Below are 26,362 nucleotides of genomic sequence, written 5' to 3'. Positions count from 1 at the left end.
GCTCTTACTTATCTACAGGGCAACCCACCTACTGGCCAACAGATCTAAACAAAATCCCAGATTTACTAGACTTCTTTATCCTCCATAACATGGCCTTAAATTATTTTGACATACAAGCATCCTGGGATCTGTCCACTGACCATACCCCCATAATTGTCACACTATCTACGCAAATTATAAAACGTCCGAATATCCCTAAGTTGACAACATCAAAGACCAACTGGAATGTATTCGAGTCTTACATAAATGAAAATATAAATTTAAATATAAGATTAAAGCAACCAGATGATATCGATAATGCTGTGCTTCTTCTAACCCAAACTATACATGCAGCCGCTGAAATAGCTACCCCCCGTCAGAATGACAAAGAACCAAGTGACACCAACATACCCGTTTATATAAAACGTCTTGTTGCACAAAAAAGAAGAGCCAGGCGCATATGGCAAAGAAGTCGCAATCCTATAGATAAAAATAAATACAATAGATTAACACGACAACTTAAAACTGCTCTCCAAGACGCGAGGAATGATACATTTGAACTATTCATTAAGAGCCTATCAAAAGAAGACCACAGTATCTGGAAAGCAACGAAATCATTCAAGAGGCCTACACAACACATACCACCTCTAAGGAAAGCCGATGGAAGCTGGGGAAAAACTGAACAACAAAAGGCGTCCATCTTTGCTGAACATCTCTCACACGTTTTTAGTGCACCTGAAGTTAATAATAATAATAACGAAGAACAAGTTAAAAACTTCTTAGATACTCCATGTCCAATGATGCTACCAATCAAATGCTTTACTCCTAATAATGTGAAAGAACAAATTTCTAGATGCAATAACTACAAAGCACCAGGCTTCGACATGATCACCGGGCTAATATTAAAAAAATTACCCAGAAAAGCAATTGTCCTACTAACAATGATATATAATAGTATCATAAGATTAACCTACTACCCGATTAACTGGAAGTTTGCACAAATAATTATGATAAGTAAACCAAATAAACCACCAAATATTACTACCTCATATAGACCAATCAGCTTACTTCCAATAATGTCAAAAATTTTAGAAAGACTTTTGCTCCAAAGAATCTCAGAAGACATCGAAATTGATTCAGTGATCCCAACACACCAGTTTGGTTTCCGCGAAGCCCATTCAACTTTACAACAATGTCATAGAATTGTTAAAAACATTAATGTATGCCTCGAAGAAAAAAAAATTTGCACTGCTGCCTTCCTGGATATAGAACAAGCATTCGACGGTGTTTGGCATGACGGCCTCCTGTATAAACTTAAGTCATCCTTTCCGACTCCTCACTATCTACTCTTAAAATCATACCTCACAGAACGCCACTTTCAAGTCAAATTCCTTACAGAAACCTCTCATTACTATCCCATAAAATCCGGTGTTCCTCAAGGAAGTGTCCTGGGTCCCCTCCTGTACCTCATATACACTGCTGATATTCCAACAACAAATACGACCACAGTAGCCATGTTCGCAGATGACACCGCCATAATATCCATCGATGATGACCCCCAAGTAGCATCAGGAAACCTTCAAATACACCTGAATCTACTACAAGACTGGATGAATAGATGGAAAATCAAAGTTAACCATACGAAGTCTAATCAAATTACATTCACCAACAGGAACATCGTATGTCCAAGAATCACACTGAACAACATATTACTACCAGTAAAAACAGAAGTCAAATACCTGGGAATGACACTTGACCAAAAGCTCACTTGGAAAGCACACATCTTGGCAAAAAAAATCCAAATCAACATGAAAATACGTCAAATGAATTGGCTAATAGGCCGAAAGTCGCAGTTATCTACAGATAATAAACTTCTCTTGTATAAGTGCATAATAAAACCTATATGGACATATGGAGTGCAATTATGGGGCTGTGCCAAGCCTTCTAATACCAAAATCATTCAGAGAATCCAATCCAAAATACTCAGAATGATTTTCAACGCCCCGTGGTACGTTAGTAACAAAACACTGCATGACGACTCTGGTATACCGTTCGTTGAAGACGAAATCAGCAGATTAACAAGAAATTATTTAGAACATCTGCCAGCCCACCCCAACGAGGAAGCAAGACAACTACATCTCCAACCAGAAGTCAGACGAAGATTGAAAAGACATTGGCCAACAGATTTTATTCTTTAATTTTAATTTTCATTTCAATTTTACTTTCAAATTATAATAATCAAACTTGTTAGTGTTAGTATTGGGAGTGTTATCAGTGGATAACTTCTCCTCTCATGTATTTGCAATACTCACATTTACTAATAGCTTTTAATAGCAGATTGTAAATTTGCAAAGTTTAATAAAAAAAAAAAAAAAAAAAAAAAATGTATACAACATTTTTTGCTTATAATGAATGTTTTATTAACTTTTTCAGTCAAAATATAATAAAAAATTTGTGGCAACCACCCTCATGGTAAAAGCGCCTTTCGGCATCATATAGATTTTGACCCATGGATTATCCACTACTTATTTTTAAATTTTCAAGCAAATCGATCCATTCTGTAAAAATTGCGAGGTGAAAAGCCTCGGTTTTTGGACTACTAAAATTTTATGAAAATACGTTATGAAAATAGTTGAAATTTATTATTTCATGGTTTTTGAGGTCGCTGAACACGAATATTATATCGAAGATGCTGTTCAAGTTACCTGGTGTCCTGGTATCAATGTCCTCTCTTAGAGTTTCATGGAAATTCGATATAAAATTCAACAGTGAGTAACAGTAACAGTAAGTTATTTTACTTCGGAGCGTGAATTATAAAAAAAAACTCGAAAACTTGTTTATATTTAATACTTTTTTAGATATAAAGATGCCAGAACATAGGGATTATAATTAACACTCTCAATAACCTTAAAAACCCCGGAATAATAACTTTCAAAAAATTTCATTACTAATTTCCATAAAATTCCTGGAGACTACAGAGATACATGGCACCAGGTACCCCGTACAGCATCTTTGATGCCACATTCATGTTCAGGGACATCAAAAACCACGAGATAATAAATTTCAACTAAGTACATATTTTTATAACGAATTTTCATAAAATTCCAGGTAATGACGTGGATACCAGGCACCGGATACCGGGCACCGGGTAACTCTTACAGCTTCGCCGACCTGATATTCCTATTCAGTGCCCTCAAAAACCCCGAGTATGAAAATTGAAATCATTTCCATAATTATTTTCCAGTTTTGAATTTTTATTTTTTGAACACTTTGAGATGAACTTTGGAAAATACATTTTCGGCCTACAAAACTGCAATTTTCGTTTGTCCCTTGTGACAAGTGATCAAGAATTTTCCTAATGCTCTCCCGAATCGAATGCAAAAGGATTCGTAACGAGCCGTCTTACTTAAAGGTACTAGTACACTTTAAAAGACCAAAAATAAACATTTTTTCAAGATTTTTTTTCCGAACCTTTATTAAAAATTAACATAAAACTTTTTACATGTTAATACGTAACTCTTAGGCATGCCGCACACCAACGAAACATGAAACGAAAAACATGAAACATGAAACATAAAATACGTTTCATGAAAATTAAACACGGCTAAGCAAATCTTGAAGGCCGTCTACCAATGAAACGAGTGTGATTCATGCTCATAACACATTTTTATTTTCGGACAGTTTCATAAATGTCCGGACGTCTATTTGTTTAGCAGTGTTTTATTTCCGTGAAACGTGATTTACGTTTCATGTTTCTTTGATGTGCAGCCTGCCTAAGAGAATACAAAAAATATATCTTTTTTCATTTATGCACGTACACTAACATTGTAGAGGGCCAAAGTCGAGGACTCGAAAAAAAGTAGTTCCGATGGCGGACAGTTTATTCTGGGGAGTGGGATCTCTGAGACAAAAAATCGTACGCATTTGAAAAAAGAAGGTTTCTTACGTGACAATTTGCCTCAGTTAGTGAAAAATTACGCAAAAAAATATTTTACGGAAATTTGAAAAAATTTTGTGAAAAAATCGCCCGATTTTCTTCAGTTTTCATGGTTAAAAAATATTTATTTTTTATTTTTTTTTTTGTGAAATTGTGGTAAATTGTCACGTAAGAAACCTTCTTTTGAGATTAACTGTCCGCCATAATTTAAAGCCAAAGTTACAATAACTGAAACACGTAATGGGGGGGGGGGCAGCGAATACGAAATTAAAGATAAATAATATAGGGAAAGATAAGCAGAGGAATGAATATAAGAAGGAAAGTGTCATGGTTTAAAAATTTAAGGGACTGGTTTAAATGCAGTTCTATAGATTTCTGCAGAGCAGTGGTATATAGAGTAAAGATAGTGATGATGATATCCATTATCCGTTTGGGAGACAGCACTTAAAGAAGAAGATTGTAATACAAATTTTATCGAACTTACCGGAACATCATCAGTTATAATTTTTGGTATGTTAAAGTCTCTCAGCGCTCGCATCAAGACTTGATCCTCTGGTCTCTGACGATCTCCTCTCTTAAGTGATCCGGCTACTACTAACACCGACTTGATTGCCCTCAGTCCCCAATCGTAGTGATCCTGTTTGCTCAGTAACTCTTTACATAAAGTATAAAGAGTTATAAACTTTCTGGCTAAGAGTCTAGCTTCCATAAAGCCTTCAGCAACTAACATAATTTCGCAAATTAGAGCAAAATCGGGTACAACCATAGCGCAAGGTCTAAAAAGAGCTTTAAGATTTTCTGGGAGTTCGGTTCTGCCTGCATAACCGGGATTCATTGTTATAAATAAGCCAATCTGCAAACAAGTATTAAGAATAAGTTAATAGAAGCACATTTTATGATAAATTTAATTGCATTATTTTTAATAGTATTGTTCTGGTAAGCTATTAATATACAGTGCGTCCATAAAGTAACTCATAAATTCATTACAGTACAACCTGCCATATCCGGACCTGTCATATCCGGACCTCCCCATATCCGGACGATTCTGCCGTCCAGATCTTCCGAGAAAGGCAGTATTGCTGTTGGAGAACGCACCCTCTCATCCCGACCCAAAAGAACTAAAAGATGGCGAAATAATGTATTATAGAACCTATAAAACGTGTTTATCGACGAAAGTTATTGACGGCGTTGATTACTGGAATGTATGAAGGAGAAAACGTTTCAGAGGCTATAAAAGAAGTAGTGGTCTTGATATCCGGATTTTCTCATATCCGGATCGGTCTGTCGCCACATTGATCCGGACATGGCAGGTTTTACTGTATTTTATAAACCGGCAACTTTAAGGAAAAATCCCGAAACAGGTCGATTTTTTTTACAATTTTTTGGCATATATATCATACTAGTGACCTCATCCATCTAGGCTTGATGAAGTAATCGGTGATTTTTTTAAATAAGAATAGTGGTCAAGTAATAGCTCATTTGAAAGGGTATCAATTCTCTATTCACTAATATAAACATTAACATAATTATCTATAGAGGGTGTCCAAAAAAAATAGGGCACTCGTGGGAATGCCGACAGAAGTGAACACTTCTTACGAAGCAAGCCCATTCCAGGAACAAACTATATCCCTCCTCCAACCATTAAACTTCGGTCGAACTTATACGCAATTCAACCTATAGTATATAAATTACTAATATCCGTCGTGTCGGATAACGATCGCAATTTCAATGCTTTTTTCCCATCCAACGAGATGTGATATATCTACATTATATACCCATTGGGTGTATCCTATACGATTTATATATACATACACATAATACATAAACGTACAGAATTTATTTCGGCGAAACGATGACAGTCACGAATTCAATGCTTTTTCCCCATCCAGAAAGTGCACAAAATCGCTACAGAAGTTTTCACTTTAAAAATACTTTAAACACTAATTACATATAATTATTGGAGTAGGGACCGTGTGGCCCTATATGCGCTTGCTTCGCAAGCTCCTTCAGGTACACACTCTATCCCTTCTCCAACCATTATAACTTCGTTCGAACTTATACATACGCAATTCAACCTAATGTATATAAATTACTAATATCTCGCTGTAGCGATGACGATTGCGAATTCAATGCTTTTTCTCAATCCAAAAAGAAGTTCTATACCTATATTATACACGCGTTGCGTGCGTCCTACACTATTTATATATACATACACCTATATGTAGGTACCAAAAATGCGAAAATTTCAAACCAATAAGCCTGTTGCCGCATCCGTACAGAATGGTTACCAAAGTAATTACTAACAGGTTATCACATAAATTCAATGGTTACCAGCCTGTTAACATAGTACCATAGAACATGTACAGACAATAACGACACTTATTCAATAGTGCAACGAATACAATGAACCTCTTCATTTGGCATTTGTGGATTACAATAAGGCATTCGATTCCATAGAGCTCTGGGCCGTATTAGAAGGAATGAATAACGCAAGGATTGATTCTAGATATAGAATACTCCTCAAATACATATACGACAATGCAACTATGCAAATAAATGTATCAGAAGGTCTAACAACAAGCAAAATAAGAACGAAGGGAGAAGTTAGACAGAGGACAAAAACAAATAAAACAAAAGTGATGACAAATTAATATATCACAATCGACTTAGATGGAAGTGATATCGAAAATGTTGAAAAGTATATATACCTAGCTCACACGATCAAACTAGGCAAACAGAATCAAACGGCAGAAATAACTAGAAGAATCCGAATGACTTGGGCAGCAGTAGCAAGACTCAGTGATGTGTTTAAGAACAAAAAGATACCAATAAATCTAAAGAAAAGGGTATTCAACAGTTGTATTCTACCAATTATGACCTATAGAGTAGAGACGAAGACACTTACAGAGGTATCAGCCAATAAATTGAGAACGACACAGAGGGCGATCAAACGTGCTATGTTAGGGGTATCTCTGAGGGAACATATACGAAATGAGGAAGTGCGAAGCAGGACGAAAGTGGAATATGTAATTGGAAGAATTGAAATGCAAATGAAACGGACCTGGGTAGGACACGTGGCACGACAAAAAATCGAAACGTGGACGAGAAACATTGTACATTGGATACCACGCGAGCACAGTCGTAGTAGAGGAAGACCACAAAAGCGATGGCTAGACGACATCAAAGCAAAAATGGAGAGAAACTGGCACCAAATAGCACAAAACAGAGAAGAATGGTGAACTCATGGGGAGGCCTTTGTCTAGGAGTGAATGCAAACAGGCTGAAGAAAAAGATAATATTTATACATACAAAATTTATGTCGACTAAACGATGACGTTCGCGAAATCAATTCTTTATCTCCATCCAAAAATAGGTGTTATACCAATATTATATACGCGTTGCGTGCCTTCTACACTATTTATATATACAGTGCGGTGGAATAAGTGTTGCCCCCCCTGTTAACTTGTTTATTTTAAGAATATAAGCGAATATAAGCAAAACGCTTGGACAGGTCGATTTTTAAACTAACCATAGTATATTATAGCATCAACGTTTCGAACTTTACGCGATTCCTCTTCATGTGACAGCCATAACTTTGATTTTTTTAAAAGGGAAAGTACATCATGTGACACCTCATTTAAAAGCTCTTAAAATACTGAGTTCAAAAATGTATAACACTTTAATCCTGTTTGAGAGAGTAGGCGCAAAATTTCGGTCGAATTCTTTCTAAATGGAATCATTTTTTTCGAATCCTGAAAAAACTATTAAATATTTTTGAAAATTTTAAACACAGAATGAAATATTACAGTATTATCGATGGTCCAAAGTCCCTGAGAATTCCTATAATGTTTATTTTAATAAGTCACAGTGGTGGAAAAAAGAGAGAATTTAGTGTGATTTTTAATTTCAAATATATAATTCAAAAGAAACTTTTTGTTTATTCTAAGTGACTGTCAGTCCTCGGTAATAATCTAATCTTTCATTCTGCGTTTAAATTTTTCAAAAATACTTATTAGTTTTCCCAGAATTCGAAAAAAATAAATGCGTTTAAAAAGAGTGCGACCGAAATTTTGGGCCTGCGATCTCAAAAAGGATTAAAGTATTATACATTTTTGAAATGAGTATTTAAAAGCTGTTAAATGAGGTGTCACATGATGTACTTTACCATTTAAAAAAATCAATGTTATGCCTGTCACCTGAAGAGGGATCACGTAAGGTTCGAAACGTTGATGCTATGATATACTATGATTAGTTTAAAAATCGAACTGTCCAAGCGTTTTGCTTATATTCTTAAAATAAACAAGTTAACAGGGGGGGGGCAACACTTATTCCACCGCACTGTATGTACATACACTTAATAATATATGTATACGTACAAAATTTATTTCGGCGAAGCGATGACGGTCGCGAATTCAATGCGTTTTTCCCATCTAAAAAGTGCACAACGTCCTTAAAGAAGTTTTCACTTCAATAATATCACTATTATTATACGTACATTATAATAATTATACGTACAAAATTTATTTCGTCGAAGCGATGACGATCGCGATGACAGTCGCGAAATCAATCCTTTCTCCCGGACCTTAAATAGATTTTACATTTATTTTAAATTTAAATACTTCTACACAATTTATATATACATACACAGAATAAATCTACGTACAACATTTATTTCGCCGAAGAGATAACGGTCGCGATGACGGTCGCCAAAAAAAATTTTTTTCCCCATCCAAAAATAGGTTCTACATTTATTTTAAATTTAAATACTTCTATACAATTTATATACAGGGTGAGGCAGATTAGAAATATCTCGAGAACTATAGGCGACAGTCTCATGAAAATTGGCATGAAGGGGTTTTGAAGAGTGATCTAGTTAATGAAAATATTTTCATCTATTTGCTACTTCCGGTTATACCGGAAGTTGCTTATAACTTCGTTTTTTTTTAATGGAACACCTTGTATATTTTTACATTTTTGGATTCTACTCGAAGTCTTATTTCTTAAAATATGAGGTTTTGTATTGTTATACAGCGTAGTTTAAAAGATAATTAGGTTTTTTTTATTAATTTCGTAGCAACTTTCACACCCTGTAGAATTGGAGTAGTTTGACATCAAGAACTTTATTTATGTTCAAATGATTTTTAATATAGTCTACTATTGTCAGAAATTATTAGTACAGCTAATATTGTTGAATATTAGTATACAGGGTTGGTCGAAACTCGGAATGAGTATTCTCTGAGTTTTTTTAAATGGAACACCCTGTATTTTAGTATGGTAATGAAATGATATTTATGTTACTTTTTTTATTTTTTAAGCATTCCCTATACCTAACTGCTTTAATTTGTGCTTAATTGTTAATCGCACCAACAATCTTAACTACGTAAGTATTTTAATATCTCAACCATTATTGGGAATTTTAACGATCAGTCTAGATTAATATGTATTTATTTACGAAAAATTATTTGTGACTGAATATTTTCAAGGCCAACCTAATAAAATTTCACGTATTTTTTGTTGCAATTAATGTTTGGTTTGAATCACCAATAACTCACAAATTAAAGCAGTTAGGTATAGGGAATGCTTATAAAATAAAAAAGTACCATAAAATATAATTTCATTACAATACTAAAATACAGGGTGTTTCGTTTAAGAAAACTCAGAAAATATTCATTCCGTGTTTTGACCAACCATGTATACTCAAATTCAATATATAGCTATACTAATAATGTTTAACAATAGTAGACTATATTAAAAATCATCTGAACATAAATAGAGCTTTTGATGTCAAAGTACTATAATTCTACAGGGTGTGAAACTTGCTACGAAATTAATAAAAATACGTAATTATCTTTTAAACCACCCTGTATAATAATATAAAACCTCATATATTAAGAAAGAAGACATCGAGTAGAATCCAAAAATGTAAAAATATACAGGGTGCCCCATTTAAAAAAACGAAGTTATAAGCAACTTCCAGTATAACCAGAAGTAGAAAATAGATGAAAATATTTTCATTAAATAGATCACTCTTCAAAACCTCTTCATTTCAATTTCCATGATTCTGTTGCCTTTAGTTCTCGAGATATTTCTAATAGGCCCTTTATCTGCCTCACCCTATATACATACACATAATATACATATGTACAAAATTTATTTCGCCGAAGAAATGACGGTCGCGATGACGGTCGTCAAATATATTCTTTTTACCCATCTTAAAATAGGTTTTACATTTATTTTAAATTTAAATACCTCTACACGATTTATATATACATACACATAATATATAGTATAAGCGATGACGGTCGCAATGACGGTCGTGAATTCGATACTTTTTCCCCTATCCAAAAAGTGCACAACGTCCCTAAAGAAGTTTTCACTTAAAAAATTTTTAATTAAATTAATTGAGACAAAAAGAAGAATGTATGTAATTTATTTAATTCAAAATGCATTTTACTGTTGTCAAAAAATAGGAAAACTTATTTGACAAATAAATATCGCTTTTCGCTTAAATTCAATATTAAACTTGCCACCCACCTGCCTCTTGGCAATTTGAACATTTCGTTTAAGCGAAAATCAATGTTTATTTTTTAAATAAAACATTTTTATGTTTTCTGACAACAGTAAAATGTATTTAGAATTAAACAAATTACATACATACATTCTTCTTTTTGTGTCAATTAATTTAATTTAAAAAAATGTTTTTGGACACCTTGTATAAATAATTGTCTTAATATTTATATTAGTGAATAGAGTATTAAATATCTTTTCAAATGAGGTATTACATGACCCCTATTCTCATTTAAGAAAATCATCGACTACGTCATCACGCCCAGATGGATGACGTCACTAGTATAATATGTATACCAAAAAATCATAATTTAAAAATAAAAATCGATTTATTTCGAGATTTTTTCTTAAAGTCACCGGTTTACGAAATAATGAATTTATGCCTTAATTTATGGACGCACTTAGTGTTGCCCAAATGCAAGACCAAGACGAGACTTAAAGAGTCTTGGTCTTGGTCTTGCACCAATACACCTGGTCTTGGTCTTGGTCTTGGTATTGCACTCCCGGTCTTGGTCTTGGTCTTGGTCTTGCAGCAAGAGTCTTGCAAGTCTCGCAGTTGCCCACTTGCATATTACTATTTATTAATCGTTACTTTAGATCTTAGAACAACGTAACAGTATAGGTACATTTTCAGCTTGACTTAACATACAGGGTGAGGCAGATAAACTTTCCTATTAAAAATATCTCCAGAACTAAAGACAACAGAATCATGAAAATTGGAATGGAGTGTTTTAAAGAGTGGCCTATTTAATGAAAATATTTTATCTATTTCCTACTTTCAGTTATACCGGAAGTTGCTCATAACTTCGTTTTTTTAAATGGAACACCCTGTATATTATTACATTTCTGAATTCTCTTCCATGTCTTCTTTCTGAAATATGAGGTTTTGTAATATTATATAGGGTAGTTTAAAAGATAATTACGTTTTCTTATTAATTTCGTAGCAGTTTTCACACCCTGTAGAATTGGTTATTTGACATCAAAAACTTTATTTATGTTCAAATCATTTTTAATATAGTCTACTATTGTTAAAAATTATTAGTGTAGCTAAATGTTGAATTTGGTATACAGGGTTGGTCGAAACTCGGAATGAATATTTTCTGAGTTTTGTTAAATGGAACACCCTGTATTTTAGTATTGTAATGAAATTATATTTTATGGTACTTTTTATTTTTTAAGCATTCTCTATACCTAACTGCTTTAATTTGTGCTTAATTGTTAATCGCACTAACAATCTTAACTACGTATGTATTTTAATAGCTCAACAATTATTGGTAATTTTTTGGATCAGTCTAGACTTCTAGACTCTAGATTAATATGTATCTATTTCCGAAAAATTATTTCCTATTGAATTATTTGCGAACATTTTATGTTCACGGCTAACCTAATAAAATTTCACATATTTTTTGTTGCAAATAATATTTGGCTTGAATCACCAATAACTCACAAACTAAAGCAGTTAGGTATATTAAATGCTTAAGAAATAAAAAATTACCATATTATATCATTACAGTACTAAAATACAGGGTGCTCCAATTAAGCAAACTCAGAAAATACTCATTCCGAGTTTAGACCAACCCTGTATTCTAAAATTAAAAATTTAGCTATATGGTGTATTCCACGAATATACGACTGTTTTGTATTATCGCGACGACGAATATTTTAGTACGCAACATAAGAAGTACGAAAGTATTTTGCTCTAATATTTACTCCAATAATTACTCCAGTAAAATATTCGTTGTCGCAATAATCCAAGAGAGTCGTATATTCGTGGAATGGGGTATACTAACAATTCTTAACAATAGTGGATTATATTAAAAATCATCGGAACATAAATATAGTTTTGGATGTCAAACTACTACAATTCTACAGGGTGTGAATATTGCTGCGAAATTAAGAAAAAAAATGTAATTCTCTTTTAAACTCCCCTATATAATATTACAAAACATTTTAACAACGAAGACATCGAGGAGAATTTAAAAATGTAGGTAAAAATATACAGGGTGTCCCATTCAAAAAAATGAAGTTATAAGCAACTTCCGGTATAACCGGAAGTAGGAAATAGATGAAAATATTTTCATTAAATAGATCACTCTTTAAAACCCCTTCGTTCCAATTTTCATGATTCTGTTGAATTTAGTTACAAAACCAACCAAATTCATAATTGTATAAAAAATTGACATCGGGTGGGGTTTGAACCCACGATCTAAACTATCCCTGCCTATAGCTATCTACGATGTCCCATGGGAGTCAGTCTGTTTCTTAATAAACATTTGCATTTAATGACCTTACATGTCCTAAAGCATGGTTACAACACAAACAATCCAATAAATGGCATAAACTTGACTGTATTAAAGAACATTTGTCTAGAATGGTATTTTGTTTGAGCCATTGATATAATTGCACACTCTGCAAAAAGTTTATATACCTACGATAGTCTTTAGTTTTTAAACTGATAAGGAAAACAATTAAGTGGCTGTCGTATTATATCAGCTTTGGTGACATCATAACAAGTTTCAAAAGGGTATTTATTACTGTCGGCGTCAAAACACAAGATTATTTTATGAAAGGACCTATTCTCAAAATCTACACAATTACAACGAATTTCAGAGCGAAGGCGTCGTCTGCTATATAAGAAAGAATGTATTATAAAATATTTTATTTTTTCATTGTACAAATTTATTATGACCTCTGAGTATGTGTCAAATAAATATGTCACGTGGTCTTTTAATGTATATTTTGATTCGCTATGTATGCTCATTGTATTGTTCATAATGCGCATAAGTCCAATTTTCCAAATTTTTTTTACCTTTTTTGCGTCTCATAGTCTCTAAGCATATACCCGAACTACTACAGTGCGTCCATAAAGTAAGGCATAAATTCGTTATTTCGTAAACCGGCGACTTTAAGGAAAAATCCCGAAACAGGTCGATTTTTATTTTTAAATTACGATTTTTCGGAATATATATCATACTAGTGACGTCATTCGTCTGGGCGAGATGACGCAATCGATGATTTTTTTTAAATGAGAATAGGGGTCGTGTGATAGCTCATTTGAAAGGGTATTCAATTCTCTATTCACTAATGTAAACATTAACATAATTATTTATACAGGATGTTCCAAAAAACATTTTTTAATTAAAATGATTGAGACAAAAAGAACAATGTGTGTAATTTCTTTAATTCAAAATGCGTTTTACTACTGTCAGAAAACCGAAAAAAAAATTTATTTGACAAATAAACATTGATTTTCGCTTAAACGAAATATTTAAACTGGCAAGAGGCAGGTGGGTGAAAGCTGTAACATTGAATTTAAGCGAAAAATAATATTTATTTGTCAAATAAACATTTTTCCTGTTTTCTGACAATATTAAAACGTATTTTGAATTAGATAAATTACATACATTCTTCTTTTTGTCTAAATTATTTTAATTAATAAAATGTTTTTTGAACACCTTGTATAAATAATTATGTTAATGTTTATATCATGGAAAAGAGAATTTAATACCCACTCAAATAAGCTGTCACATGGCCCCTATACTCATTTAAAAAAATCATCGATTACGTCATCACGCCCAGATGGATGACGTCACTCGTATGATATATATATATATATATGCTAAGAAATCGAAAATTAAAACTAAAAATCGACCTGTGTCGGGATTTTTCCTTAAAGTCGCCGGTTTACGAAATAATGAATTTATGCGTTTCTTTATGGACGCACTGTATATTCCCTAAAACGACACTCAATCCTAACTGCAAGACGCAAGAGTCTTGCAGGCTTAGTCTTGTTCTTGCTCAAGTCTTGCACGGTCAGTCTTGGTCTTGGTCTTGGTCTTGCGAAAATGCAAGAACAAGACCAAGACTGCAAGACCAAGACCGATTTTGGGCAACACTAGACGCACTGTATAAAGTAATAAAATAGTACTATTTCTGAAGTAGAAATCGAAACGTTAGGGAGACATTTTATTCCAATGTTTGCTAATTTATTAATGAGTTATGATAGCCACAGTAATGTAGGTACCTTTCTGAGATTTTAAAAAATCCCGACAGAGCATTCATCTGCTCATTAAAGTTTGTTAAAGTCTCATAAAATGAACAATTTTCCAATAAATATAGGCTAAAGAAAAACAGCATGAGGAGAAAAATGACAGCTTTATCCTGTACAAGAAAATAACGGATCTAAATGGAACGAACAAGGCACATAGGCAAATGGTTAGATAAAAATGAAAGAGTGATTTTAGACATCAGTCAAAAACCTGAAAGATGAAGAGTATACAGCGAGTAACTTTTTGAAAATGAAATACCTTATAAAATGGATGACCCCTGATAGTGGTCCAAATATTACTAAAGAAAAAGCAATGTATGCAATAAAATTATTACAAGACACTAAACTCTCAGACTAATCAAATATCATCAAAAATAATAAAACTGATCAACGAGGAACATGCAAAAGTACTATACGAGTTGTATAATTCTATATACGCTATAGGAGCTGTGCTATTCCTAAAAAATGATTAAAGTTTACTTTAACTACCTACGATTAGCCTGATGTGTCACACCCTCAAAATATTCTTGAAAATTATTCAAAACTGAATCTATAGACGCATAGAAGAAGATATCAGCGAGACACAATTTGGCTTCAAAAATTCCCTTGGAACAAAAAAAGCCTTATTTGACATAAACTTTTTGGCATACGGTACACACAGGCAATGAAAACGGTCCACCTCGATATTTGGCAGTAGTTATTAGATTTTAAGAAAATGCCGAAATAGATCGATTTTTGATCTAAGGGGACACATTTTTACGGTACATACATCTGTCATTTGTCACCCCCTCCCTTCCACTTATCCCACCCCCTAATTTTTAAATAGGGAATGGGGGTTATGTGCTAGCCTATTTCAAAGGTTATTCAATTCTCTATTCAGTAATATAAACATTAACTTAATTATTTATACAGAGTGTCCAAGAATAAAATTTTTTAATTAAATTAATTGACACAAAAAGGAAGTAATTTATTTAATTCAAAATACATTCTACTGCTGTCACAAAACAGAAAAAAACGTTTTTTGATAAATAAACATTGCTTTTCGCTTGACTTCAATGTTCAAGCTGCCACTCATCCGTCTCTTGGTAGGTCGAATATTGAATTTAAGCAACAAACAATGTTTATTTATCAAATAAACATTTTTTCTGTTTGCTGTCAGCAGTAGAATGTATTTTGAGTTAAATAAATTACATACATTATTCTTTTTTGTATCAATTAATTTAATTCAAAATAATTTTTATTGGACCCCCTATATAAATAATTATGTCAATATTAATATTACTGAATAGAGATTGGAATAACCTTTCAAATGAGCTAGCACACGACCCCTATGCCCTATTTAAAAATAAGGGGTGGGGTAAGTGGAAGTGAGGGGTTAGCAAACGATAGATGTATGTACCGTAAAAATGTGTCCCCCTTAGATAGATCAAAAATCGACCTGTTTCGACATTTCCACTACTGACAAATATCGAGATGGACTGTTTTCTTTGGCTCACACTGCATATTGAACCACAAATAATACTCTCTGATTTGATTGGTACAGGAAACCAGTAAGTTCAGGTAGATACCTGAATGATTGGTCTTACGATAAACACTCAATAAAAGTTAACTTGGTAATACAAATTCGAACTAAGATTGGACGAATTGCTGAAGAGTCATTCACTTCTGCAATACTAGAGTACCTATTATTTAACACTTCATCTGTCACACCAGCTATTATAAATAATTCAAGTCATAAAGATAATGCAGCTAACAGCGATAATGTTGACAGTCCGTAAGTAATTTAATTAATCTCTTTACCATTCATTAGAGAGATTACGACAAAGCTTACATGAATTATAAAAAACTATTTAAACATCAAAATAGTAAACCAGTGTTAGCTATTAATAACCTATTTTCAAAGACGAAAGATTGATCACCAAATGAGCAATTGTCTGATGCAATTTACAGTATACCATGTATTGATTGTGACAAAAGATACATCCTCTAACATCTAAGTAAAAATTCCTTAGTAGTAGTAGATTCACTAGAGTCAAGTCAACCAGTCCAGATGTGGCTTTAACTACATTCCTTCGAGTAGCTTCAACGAGTCAACATGTAGCATCATAAAGAAGTCTCAGTTTAAATTTCATACGAAGCGTATCAGCAAAGTAACGTCTCCCGGGAAACTAGTGTCAGTTTACATAAATAAATTATCTACTTGCATTTGGTGTTTCACTAAAAGACGATAGATCTACAGCTGAGCCCGAAAATTATGTATGTGTATGTATGATCGGTTTAGAACGTCTTGCGGCGTTGTCCGATTCCCAAATTCCATTCCTTCCTATTTTGCCACAGGTCATCCATGAGGCCTCGCGCGCTCATCGCTTGCCGGATGCCGGTGGTCCAATTAACTTTCGGTCTCCCTCGCTTCCGATATTCAGGAGGTTGCCATTCCAGACATTGTTTTGGAAGTTTCTCGTCATTCATTCTGTTTACGTGTCCATACCAGATCAGTTGTCTTCTATCTATATCTTTCATTATTGTTCCTTCTATTCCCATTCGATTTTTAATGTCTTCATTTCTGATATGTGCTCTTCTGGATATACGTAACGACCTTCTGATTGCATCCATTTCCACTACTTCAATTTTGTTTTTGTTTTTTTCTGTACGCCTCTAAGTTTCTGCATCATATAATAAACTACTCTTAATCATAGTCTCGTAGATATTAAATTTTCTCTTTTTCGATATTTGAGTACTCCAAAGAATATTATTGAGACATCGAATTGCTCTTTTTGCTTGTATAATTCTGGAAGTAATTTCTTTGTCATCAGTTCCAGTTTTATCAAATGTTACTCCTAGATATTTATAATCTTGGCAGGCTTTAATTTTTTGATTATTTTCCATAGTAAGATGAATATCGTTCTCTTCTAAACCAACACATAAGTACTTTGTTTTATCTATATTGACGTCCAATCCCCATCTTGAATATTCCTCGATCAACTTACGCATCATATATTCTATGTTTTCCCTGTCGTTTGCTGTTACGACCTGGTCGTCCGCGAACATGGAAATATTTTAATTAAAAATCTGAAAAGTCCAAATGGATTACATAATATTTGTTCAGAACGAACGTTTTCGGACGTATCAGTCCATTATCAGTGAACTGATGTACTTGCAAAATAGCCCCAAAACCAAACAATGGTTATATGTCGAATTCAATTTACATTCTTAAATCGTAAAATTATAAGTGCTTGTAGCCGATGTTAGCGGATACTTTCCGGGAACATTACGAGACCCTACCCGAAATCTCAAACAACCATCTTGTCTTCACCTGAAGTCTGCCCTTTTGCCAGCTGAAGTTTTTAGTTTAGTAAAAAATACATTGGTCAAACCAATAGACAAGTTAAAGATAGTATTACCTCTCATAAAAGTGATTGTAGATTATATCCAGGCAGGTGCTCTTTATCTACTCATAATGCATCGCGTAATGCGTTGTAAAATAAAAAGAGATTACACTAGTAGAGGTGGAAAATTATGGGTATAAACCTATAAAACTTGACCACTTACAATAGTTTCCCACCTTTGGACGTTAGTTTTTTTTGCATTTCGACTGAGAAAAATAAACGTCAAAATATGACAAGGTATTACCTGAATAGTTTTTGTCTGGGAACTGGGGAAACTGTGTCTGTTTAATTTTTAAAATATAGAAAATTTAAAGTAGTTTTAAAATTATTAACTCATTAACCATAATCTTTATTTGCAAGAAGCAAGGACAGCCTTGCTTCCAAACTCGCTCATTATATTCGTTCTAACAGCTCCGTCAAAATTATTTAAAATTAAAAAAATGTTTTTAAAATATTTTAAATGTTAATGTCACGTTAACATCATACATATGACTGAAGTCAAATAGCTCTTAGCTAACGTGCCTTAAGGTGGGAAACGATCGTAAGTGACACAGATTATCATAAGTGGTAATGTTTTATAGGTTAATACCGATAATTTTCCACCTATACTATTTTCATCTCTTTTTATTTTGCAACCCATTATGTTGTCCATCCTTTGCGTTATTTTGCCGGTTATTAGCGCGCTCATCACTGTATATAAACTAGGTATGATAATAATTGCTGTACGAGGAAGTGGGCAGTTTATAAAATAAGATTAAAAAAGGGGATTTTAACGTGACTAAAGAATGAGTACACAAAATACCTGTGTTAACTTTACTTTAGGGTTTAATAAGCTGTCACTAACCGTTTCTCTCATCAATCATTTTGTATAACGTAATTTTATTTACAAAAACAAAATTTTTCGTGGGCTCGCGGCTAAAAGTGAAAAATTATGCTATTTGTACCTTTACATCCATATTTGTAGCTGGAAACGAAAGCGGAAAACTTATCTTTATATTATTTATCAAAAATTTTTATTAGTAAAATTGAAATGAAAAGCATAATTATTTTTGATAGTGAAAAATTACAGTATTGATTACTGATGCTAAAAAAAAATTATACAATTTTAAACCGCGTATAATCGTAAAATTATGATTTATCGAAAGTCTTTGAATATATAGTGATTAGCGCGCTACCCAGGCAACCAACTGACGTCATATAACGTCGAGGAAACGTCAGTTTTGGTTGAATATATACACGTATTTGAAAATTACGTCATATAGACGTCTTTTGTAGGTGACTTTAAATACGTAAGATTACTGACGTTAAAGTAACGTTTAAAAAACGTTTTCTTTTCAGACAGTTTAAGTCTGACGTCACAAAATTGGGAGGAGCTTGTTTGTATTACTCCAAACAATTTCGTTTAATAATTTTCATAAGAAATTTCTCATTTATTGTTTACGTGGTTTGTGTCTTGTGTGATAAAATAAGACTTTTCGTTTAGATATTTAGTTGAAGAAACGTGTTAACACGTTGACGGACAGAACGTCTATAGACGTCTAATTTTGATTGATGTAATGTGACACAACGTCTATAGACGTTGTATTTTCCCTATTCTACTTTGAAAAATACATATGGTGTCACCATACTTGCTTATACATTTGACGTACTGTCCGTCAACGTGTTAATTAAGAGATTTGTATTCGTTTTTACTCAGTGAGTTAGTTTAATGCAGTATTCTTCTTGACAACTGTTTGAGGTTATGTTTATTTTCTGTTAATGAACTAATTATGTGTTATCGACTTTTATCGAGTAATTTGTTAATAAATTATTTATTAGTTTGAATGTTTTTTCAGTTTTGACACAGTAAGTAGGTATACTTATATAAATAGTGAAAATTCTATAATGCGAGGGCTGGTACAATCATGCAGAATCAATGTTAGATTACTTCTAATGCACAAGCGATCTTAAACAAATAGTAGTATATCTTCATCGACACATGAGACTTAGACCTATAGGTTTCATGTTACCTATTTTTTATACTACCTGTTTTGAAACATCTGAAAGAGGTCACTTTTTGAAAGTATTAAAGACGTGAATATTACCGACGTATAAATGACGTCACCTTTTAGACGTTTTAAAATCGTCACAATTATGACGTCAAATCGATGAGACAAATACACATGATTTTCAACGTCGATACTACGTCATCGAAACATGTCAATTGGTCATTTTTATGACGTGTTATCTACGTTATAAAAACGTCGTTTGGTTGCCTGGGTAATAACCGGCAAAATAACGCGAAAGATGGAAAACATATTAAGTTCTGAGATAAAAAGAGATAAAACTTGTAGAGGTGAAAAATTTAGCGATGGAAACCTATAAACTTACATTATATTGATTTTTCCCACCTTTAGAGGTATCAGACGAGTTTGGCAACTACCACTGTAACAGTGACAGTTTTAGTTGACATACTCCGCTGATAGAAATAGAAATAGAAATATGCTTTATTGCCACTGAAAATTTTTACAATTTTATGGACAAAGCTTACATACAGTCAAAAGAAAAACATAATATAAATAACAAATAACAACTACAATTTACTAAAATTAGATAAATCGTCAACAATGTACAGTATAAGAATATAAAAGCCAAGACAAAACAATTTATTGCAAAACATATATTAATTGCAAATTGAACATACAACAAATAAAATAAAATAGGTACAACATAAGGAACTGACAAGTTTATGCTACTGCGCATGGAACCCAATTTTCTTAGTTATTCATTAAGAAATTCTTCTATTGAATAATATGGTCTTTTGGATAGATAGGCTTTTGTCATTTTTCGGAACTTAGGGAAAGATGTTGCAGATTTAAGTTGTAACGGAAGATGATTGTACAGTTTCTTTGCGGAATATAATATAGATTTCTTTACTAACTCAGTGGATGGAATCGGTAAATAAATATCAAAGATTGAATTTCTGGTGGAGTAAAGATGATTGGGCCTTGATGGAAAGACATGAAGGTGTTTACGAATTAAACAAACCGTTTCTAGAATATATAAAGATGGAAGTGTTAAAATTCCGTGATCTCTGAAGTAACTTCTGCAATGTGTAGATCTTCTGAGGCCAAACAAATATCTTATTGCTCTTTTTTAGATAGAATAGAATAGAAATATGCTTTATTGTCATGAAAAATTTAACAATTTTATAGACAAAGCTTACAAGAATCATAAAAATAAGAACAATAACAAATAACAAATACAATTTACTAAAATGATATAAATCGTCTACATAAATAAAAATAATGAAGATAAACAAAAAAAAAACAGTAACAACCTATTGCAAAATTTTAAAAAAAAATTGCAAATTGCATAATCTACCTTAAGAAATTTAATAAGTTAAGTTAAGCTGCTGCATATGACACTCAAATATAGATTAAGATTATACTTATAAATAAGAATACTGTACTTTCTTAGTTATTGGTTAAGAAACTCTGCTGTTGAATAATATGGTCTTTCAGATAAATAGGCTTTAGTCATTTTACGGAACTTGGAGAAAGATGTTGCAGATTTAAATTGTAGAGGGAGATGGTTGTAAAGTTTTTTCGCAGAATATAATATAGATTTCTTTACTAACTCACTGGACGGGATCGGTAAATAGATGTCAAAGGTAGAATTTCTGGTGGAATAGTCATGTCTAGGTCTTGCTGGAAAGACATGTAGATGTTTACGAATTAAGCAAACAGTTTCTAAAATATATAAAGAAGGTAGTGTTAGAATCCTGTGATCTTTGAAGTAGCTTCTGCAATGTGTTGTTCTTCTGAGGCCAAACAGATATATTATTGCTCTTTTTTGTAATTTAAAAATAACATCAGATTGGGCAGCCCTACCAGAACCCCAAAAAGGGAGACCATATCGAAGATGTGACTCGAACAAAGAAAAATATGTTATTTTGGAAGAGGCTAAATTCATTTCCTTTGAAACAGATCTTATTGCAAAGCAAGCTGAGGATAGTTTCTTGCTTAACACATCAATATGAAGGGACCATTTCAGATTGCTATCTAAAAAAATACCAAGAAACTTTACAGAATCAACGATACTGATCTGGCTGTTATGAAGAGGTAAGGGTTGAAGAGCTCCTTTATAGGACAATGCTACTGTTTTATCTACATTAAAAGAGAGTAAATTTGAATCGGACCAAGATTTTATTGTAAGTAGATCAGAAGACATAGTAGCATGAAGAGTTGCGATATTTGAGTTGCTCCAAGTGATACTGGTATCATCAGCAAAAAGAAAAACTTTGCCATCGATTTTTAAGCTAGTGATGTCATTAATAAAGATAAGGAAAAGTAGAGGAGCCAATACTGAACCTTCTGGTACCCCACATACAACATTTTTGAGACTAGAGTCTGTATCATTTGCTCTAACCAGTTGTTTCCTATTATCCAAGTAAGATTGAAACCAGTTCGAAGAAATACCTCGAATTCCGTAGAAATCTAGTTTTTTTATCAAAATGTCGTGATTCACACAATCAAAAGCTTTGGCATAATCACAAAAAACAGTGGCAGTGTGCAGATTATTGTTTAATGCTTGATAAACCTCATGTAGTACAGAAAACATGGCATCTGTGGTACATTTATTATTTAAAAAGCCGAACTGATTTTGTGATAAAATATTGTTATCAACGAGAAAGGACATAAGTCGGGCTTTTATGAGTCTCTCAATAATTTTGGAGAGTACCGGTAGTAATGCAATAGGTCTATAATTGCAGGCATTTGATTTTTCACCACCCTTATGAAGAGGAATAATGATGGCCGTCTTTAGGCACTCTGGAAATTTACCTTTCTCAAAAGAATCATTAATTAGAGAGATGAGGACTCCCAACACACTGTCTGGGAGATTTGAGAAAATTTTTATGGATAGTCCATCGGTACTACACGAAGATTTGCTTTTGATATTATTGATTGTCTGAATCAGTTCAGATTTATCAACCGGTCTTATAAAGAATGAATTCGAGACCTTTCCTGAATTAGGGAGATAGGAAATGGGATCTTGTTGTGACACAATAGTTGATGTTATATTTTTACTCACATTAACAAAGTATTCATTTAGATTTTCTGGGTCTGGAAGGGAAAATGTTTGAGCTGTGTGAGTTTTATAACGAAGATCGTTTATTATGGACCAAGTTTCTTTTGCAACACTTTTAGAGCTTCTCAGACGATTTTGATAGTACAATTTTTTAGCTGATTTTATAAGTTTTAAATAGATCGCCCTGTACTTGGTGTTATATTCAGTAACAGAGACGTTGGTAGTAAATTTCTTGATATACAGTAGTGAACGCATATTTTTGGCTGATATGCGGACACCTTTGGTAGTCCAGGGTTTGTGATGTTTTGGCTTAATTGTGATTAAAGGAAATGCTTTATTGAAGATACAGACAAGCTTATTCAAAAAGTCACTGAAATTATTATCGACGTTCATAGAAGGAAAGGGCCACTCAGAGGTTAAGCATAAATTTTGGAATTTACGAAAATTCCGAGCGGAAAAAATCCTGCCTAAACGTCGAGTTTTCGAAGAGTGCTTGCTAAAGATGTTAAACTTCGTATAAACCGCTTCATGATCAGATAGTCCCGCATTAACAGTTGTAGAGCAGACATCACGGGGTGAGAAATCTGAGACAATATAATCAATTATGGTAGATGAAGTTTTTGTAATCCTTGTAGGAGAATCAATGTGCATTGTTAGACCATACGATTCAAATATGTTGACCAGGGATATTTGTGTAGCACAAGCAGCAGCATAATTAATGTTAAAGTCCCCGCATAAAATTTTTCTGCTTTTATGAGGCAGGTCATCTAACAAATTAAGCAGGTTCTGAAAAAATAGTTCCACGGAAGAGTCAGGTGATCTATAAATGCAAATAATATAAAGATTAAAGTTCTTACTGTAAACTAAGGAAAACTCAAAGAATGCTTCGCTTAATAGAAAATCATATTTTGTTACCAGAGAAAAATCATTACTTGTAGAAAGAATCAGGGTGCCTCCATGCGCTGAACTTTGACGATCGTACCTAGCAATAGTGGAATATTTTTCTACAAAAAAAGGCTCGTTGACTTCAAGCCAGTGCTCAGTAACCGCAACTATCGGAGGAAACCCTAATTCCTCTAGAAATAGAAATAATTCATCAGTTTAATATCTTATAGAACGAATATTAATCAGAACCATGCTAAAGTTGTTATCACTAAAATAATTTGAGGATTCTAGTCCCTCAGAACACGTCGTGATGTTTAAAAATTTCGTTTAGGAGACACAGCGGAATAGTAATTTTGGTGACATTCCCTTGATTTTTGTAAATGGATAATTTTTTCAGAAGCGATAAAGGACCTAAAAGCAGCAAGATCAGCTTCCACCTCATCTGGACCAATTCCATAGACTTCGTTAAATTCTAGAAGAATTTTTCGTAGATCTTCCGTGTTGGTAGGAAGCCCTTCGGAGGCCAAAAACAGTTTAACGCTTGTGTTGGTAAATCCATCGTAAAATACAGAAGCAGGTTGGTCGTGTAGATAAGCAAGATGAAGTTTAATGGCTTTTAAGATATCCGGTTCCCTTAATCTGGCTAGAAGATACCGACTATTAGAGTTATTGGTTAATCTAACTCTTGGTGGAGTCAAAGGATCCAGATTTATAGATGGTTCTAAAGTATCTTTCTTAACGAAATTAATTTGCGAATGGAAAGGATTCTTAGATTTACAAATTTCGATGGCCTGCTTGTCTGAACATATATTTGTGTTCTGTACTTCATCTTTGTTGTTGCATAAACTGGTAACTGGATTTTCCGGGATAACAGGGCTTCTGATATTCTTTGGATTCTTATGTGACTCGGATGGTTCGGAATATGAAGATTCAATGGACCATTTAATGATTACACCAGGTGGCCAAATTTCCTTATTAAATAGTAAGTTAATCGATGATCTAGATTTTATGCCTATTTTAAATGAAGAACCAGTTGATTTGTCGGCATCTTTAACGAGGGCGTAACATCTAATATATTCTTTGATACCTAGCTTCTCTTTAATGTAGTGTACCACTTGTATAGGGGTGTATATTGGGGTTAAGTTACTAATAATTACAAACTGACATTTATCTTCTGTGTTTTTTGACTTTTGCTCTGGACTTACTTCGCAACATTGAGGCTCTTCAGTTTGGGTACTTGTGGTTGCATAAAATGTTTTTTTGTTCAATACCTCTTTTTTTGTTGGTAAGGTAGGTAAATTTTTGGAAATATTGCTCAATTGATTTGAGATTTCACTGACATTTGAAGAAAGCCTTTCTAATCCCACCTTAATTTCAGTAGACGTTGAGTCTTGGATTTGAACCTTTATAGTCTCATCTGAACAGCCGAAAAAAACTGACGATAAATTGAAAATATCATGTTCCATCTGCCTTACAGATTTTAAAACCTTTTCAGGATTCAGCAGGTTATTCAGTCTATGGATCTCGTCAATTTTTTTAATAATATAGTCCAGTTTGTCGTCATTTTTTGTTAACAAATCGTAAGTCTCCATAAAAACTGGCAAATCTAAAAATGACATCAAATTGAGCAGCTGTACTAGAATCCCAAAAAGGAAGACCATATCGAAGATGAGACTCGAACAACGAAAAATATGTTATTTTGGAAGATGCTAAATTGAGTTCCCTTGAGACAGATCGTATTGCATAGCAAGCTGAGGCGAGTTTCTTACTTAACGAATCGATATGAAGGGACCATTTGAGGTTGCTGTCTAAAAAAATACCAAGAAATTTTACAGAATCAACGGTACTGATCTGGCTGTTATGAAGTGGCAAAGGTTGAAGAGCTCCTTTATAGGATAATGCTACTGTTTTATTTACGTTAAAAGAGAGTAAATTCGAGTCAGACCAGGTTTTTATCGTCAGTAGATCCGAAGTTATAGTTTCATGAAGAGATGCAATAGTTGAGTTGCTCCAAGTGATACTGGTATCATCAGCAAAAAGAAAAATTTTCCCATTGATTTTTAAATTAGTAATGTCATTTATAAAGATAAGGAACAGTATAGGACCCAATACTGAACCTTGTGGTACTCCACAGACGATGTTTTTGAGACTAGAGTCAGTATCATTTGCTCTAACTAGTTGTTTCCGATTATTCAAGTAGGATTGGAACCAATTCAAAGAAATACCTCGAATTCCATAGAAATTTAGTTTTGTAATCAAGATGTCGTGATTTACACAATCAAAAGCTTTGGAATAGTCGCAGAAAACAGTGGCAGTATAAAGATTATTGTTTAGTGCTTGGTAAACCTCATGTAGTACAGAAAACATGGCATCAGTGGTACATTTATTTGTTAAAAAGCCGAACTGATTTTGTGATAAAATGTTGTTATCAACGATAAAGGACATAAGTCGAGTTTTAATGAGTCTCTCAATAATTTTCGAGAGTACCGG

At 33.2% G+C, this 26,362-nt stretch overlaps 1 protein-coding gene across 1 annotated transcript in view; it reads right to left on the bottom strand.

The window, feature by feature from the left end:
* The window catches only part of LOC114326404 (dynein beta chain, ciliary-like), a 328,677-nt gene that overhangs the window by 120,567 nt on the left and 181,748 nt on the right, over nucleotides 1-26,362 (bottom strand). Inside the window, exon 15 of the mRNA XM_028274767.2 lies at nucleotides 4,401-4,769. Within this exon, the coding sequence (XP_028130568.2) occupies nucleotides 4,401-4,769 (369 nt within the window). The remainder of the gene's footprint in view (nucleotides 1-4,400; nucleotides 4,770-26,362) is intronic.

This window comes from Diabrotica virgifera, chromosome 4, assembly GCF_917563875.1.
Source record: "Diabrotica virgifera virgifera chromosome 4, PGI_DIABVI_V3a".
Lineage (NCBI taxonomy): Eukaryota > Metazoa > Arthropoda > Insecta > Coleoptera > Chrysomelidae > Diabrotica > Diabrotica virgifera.
Note: the sequence above shows the minus strand (reverse complement) of the source record. Positions and strands in the feature narration are given on the sequence as shown.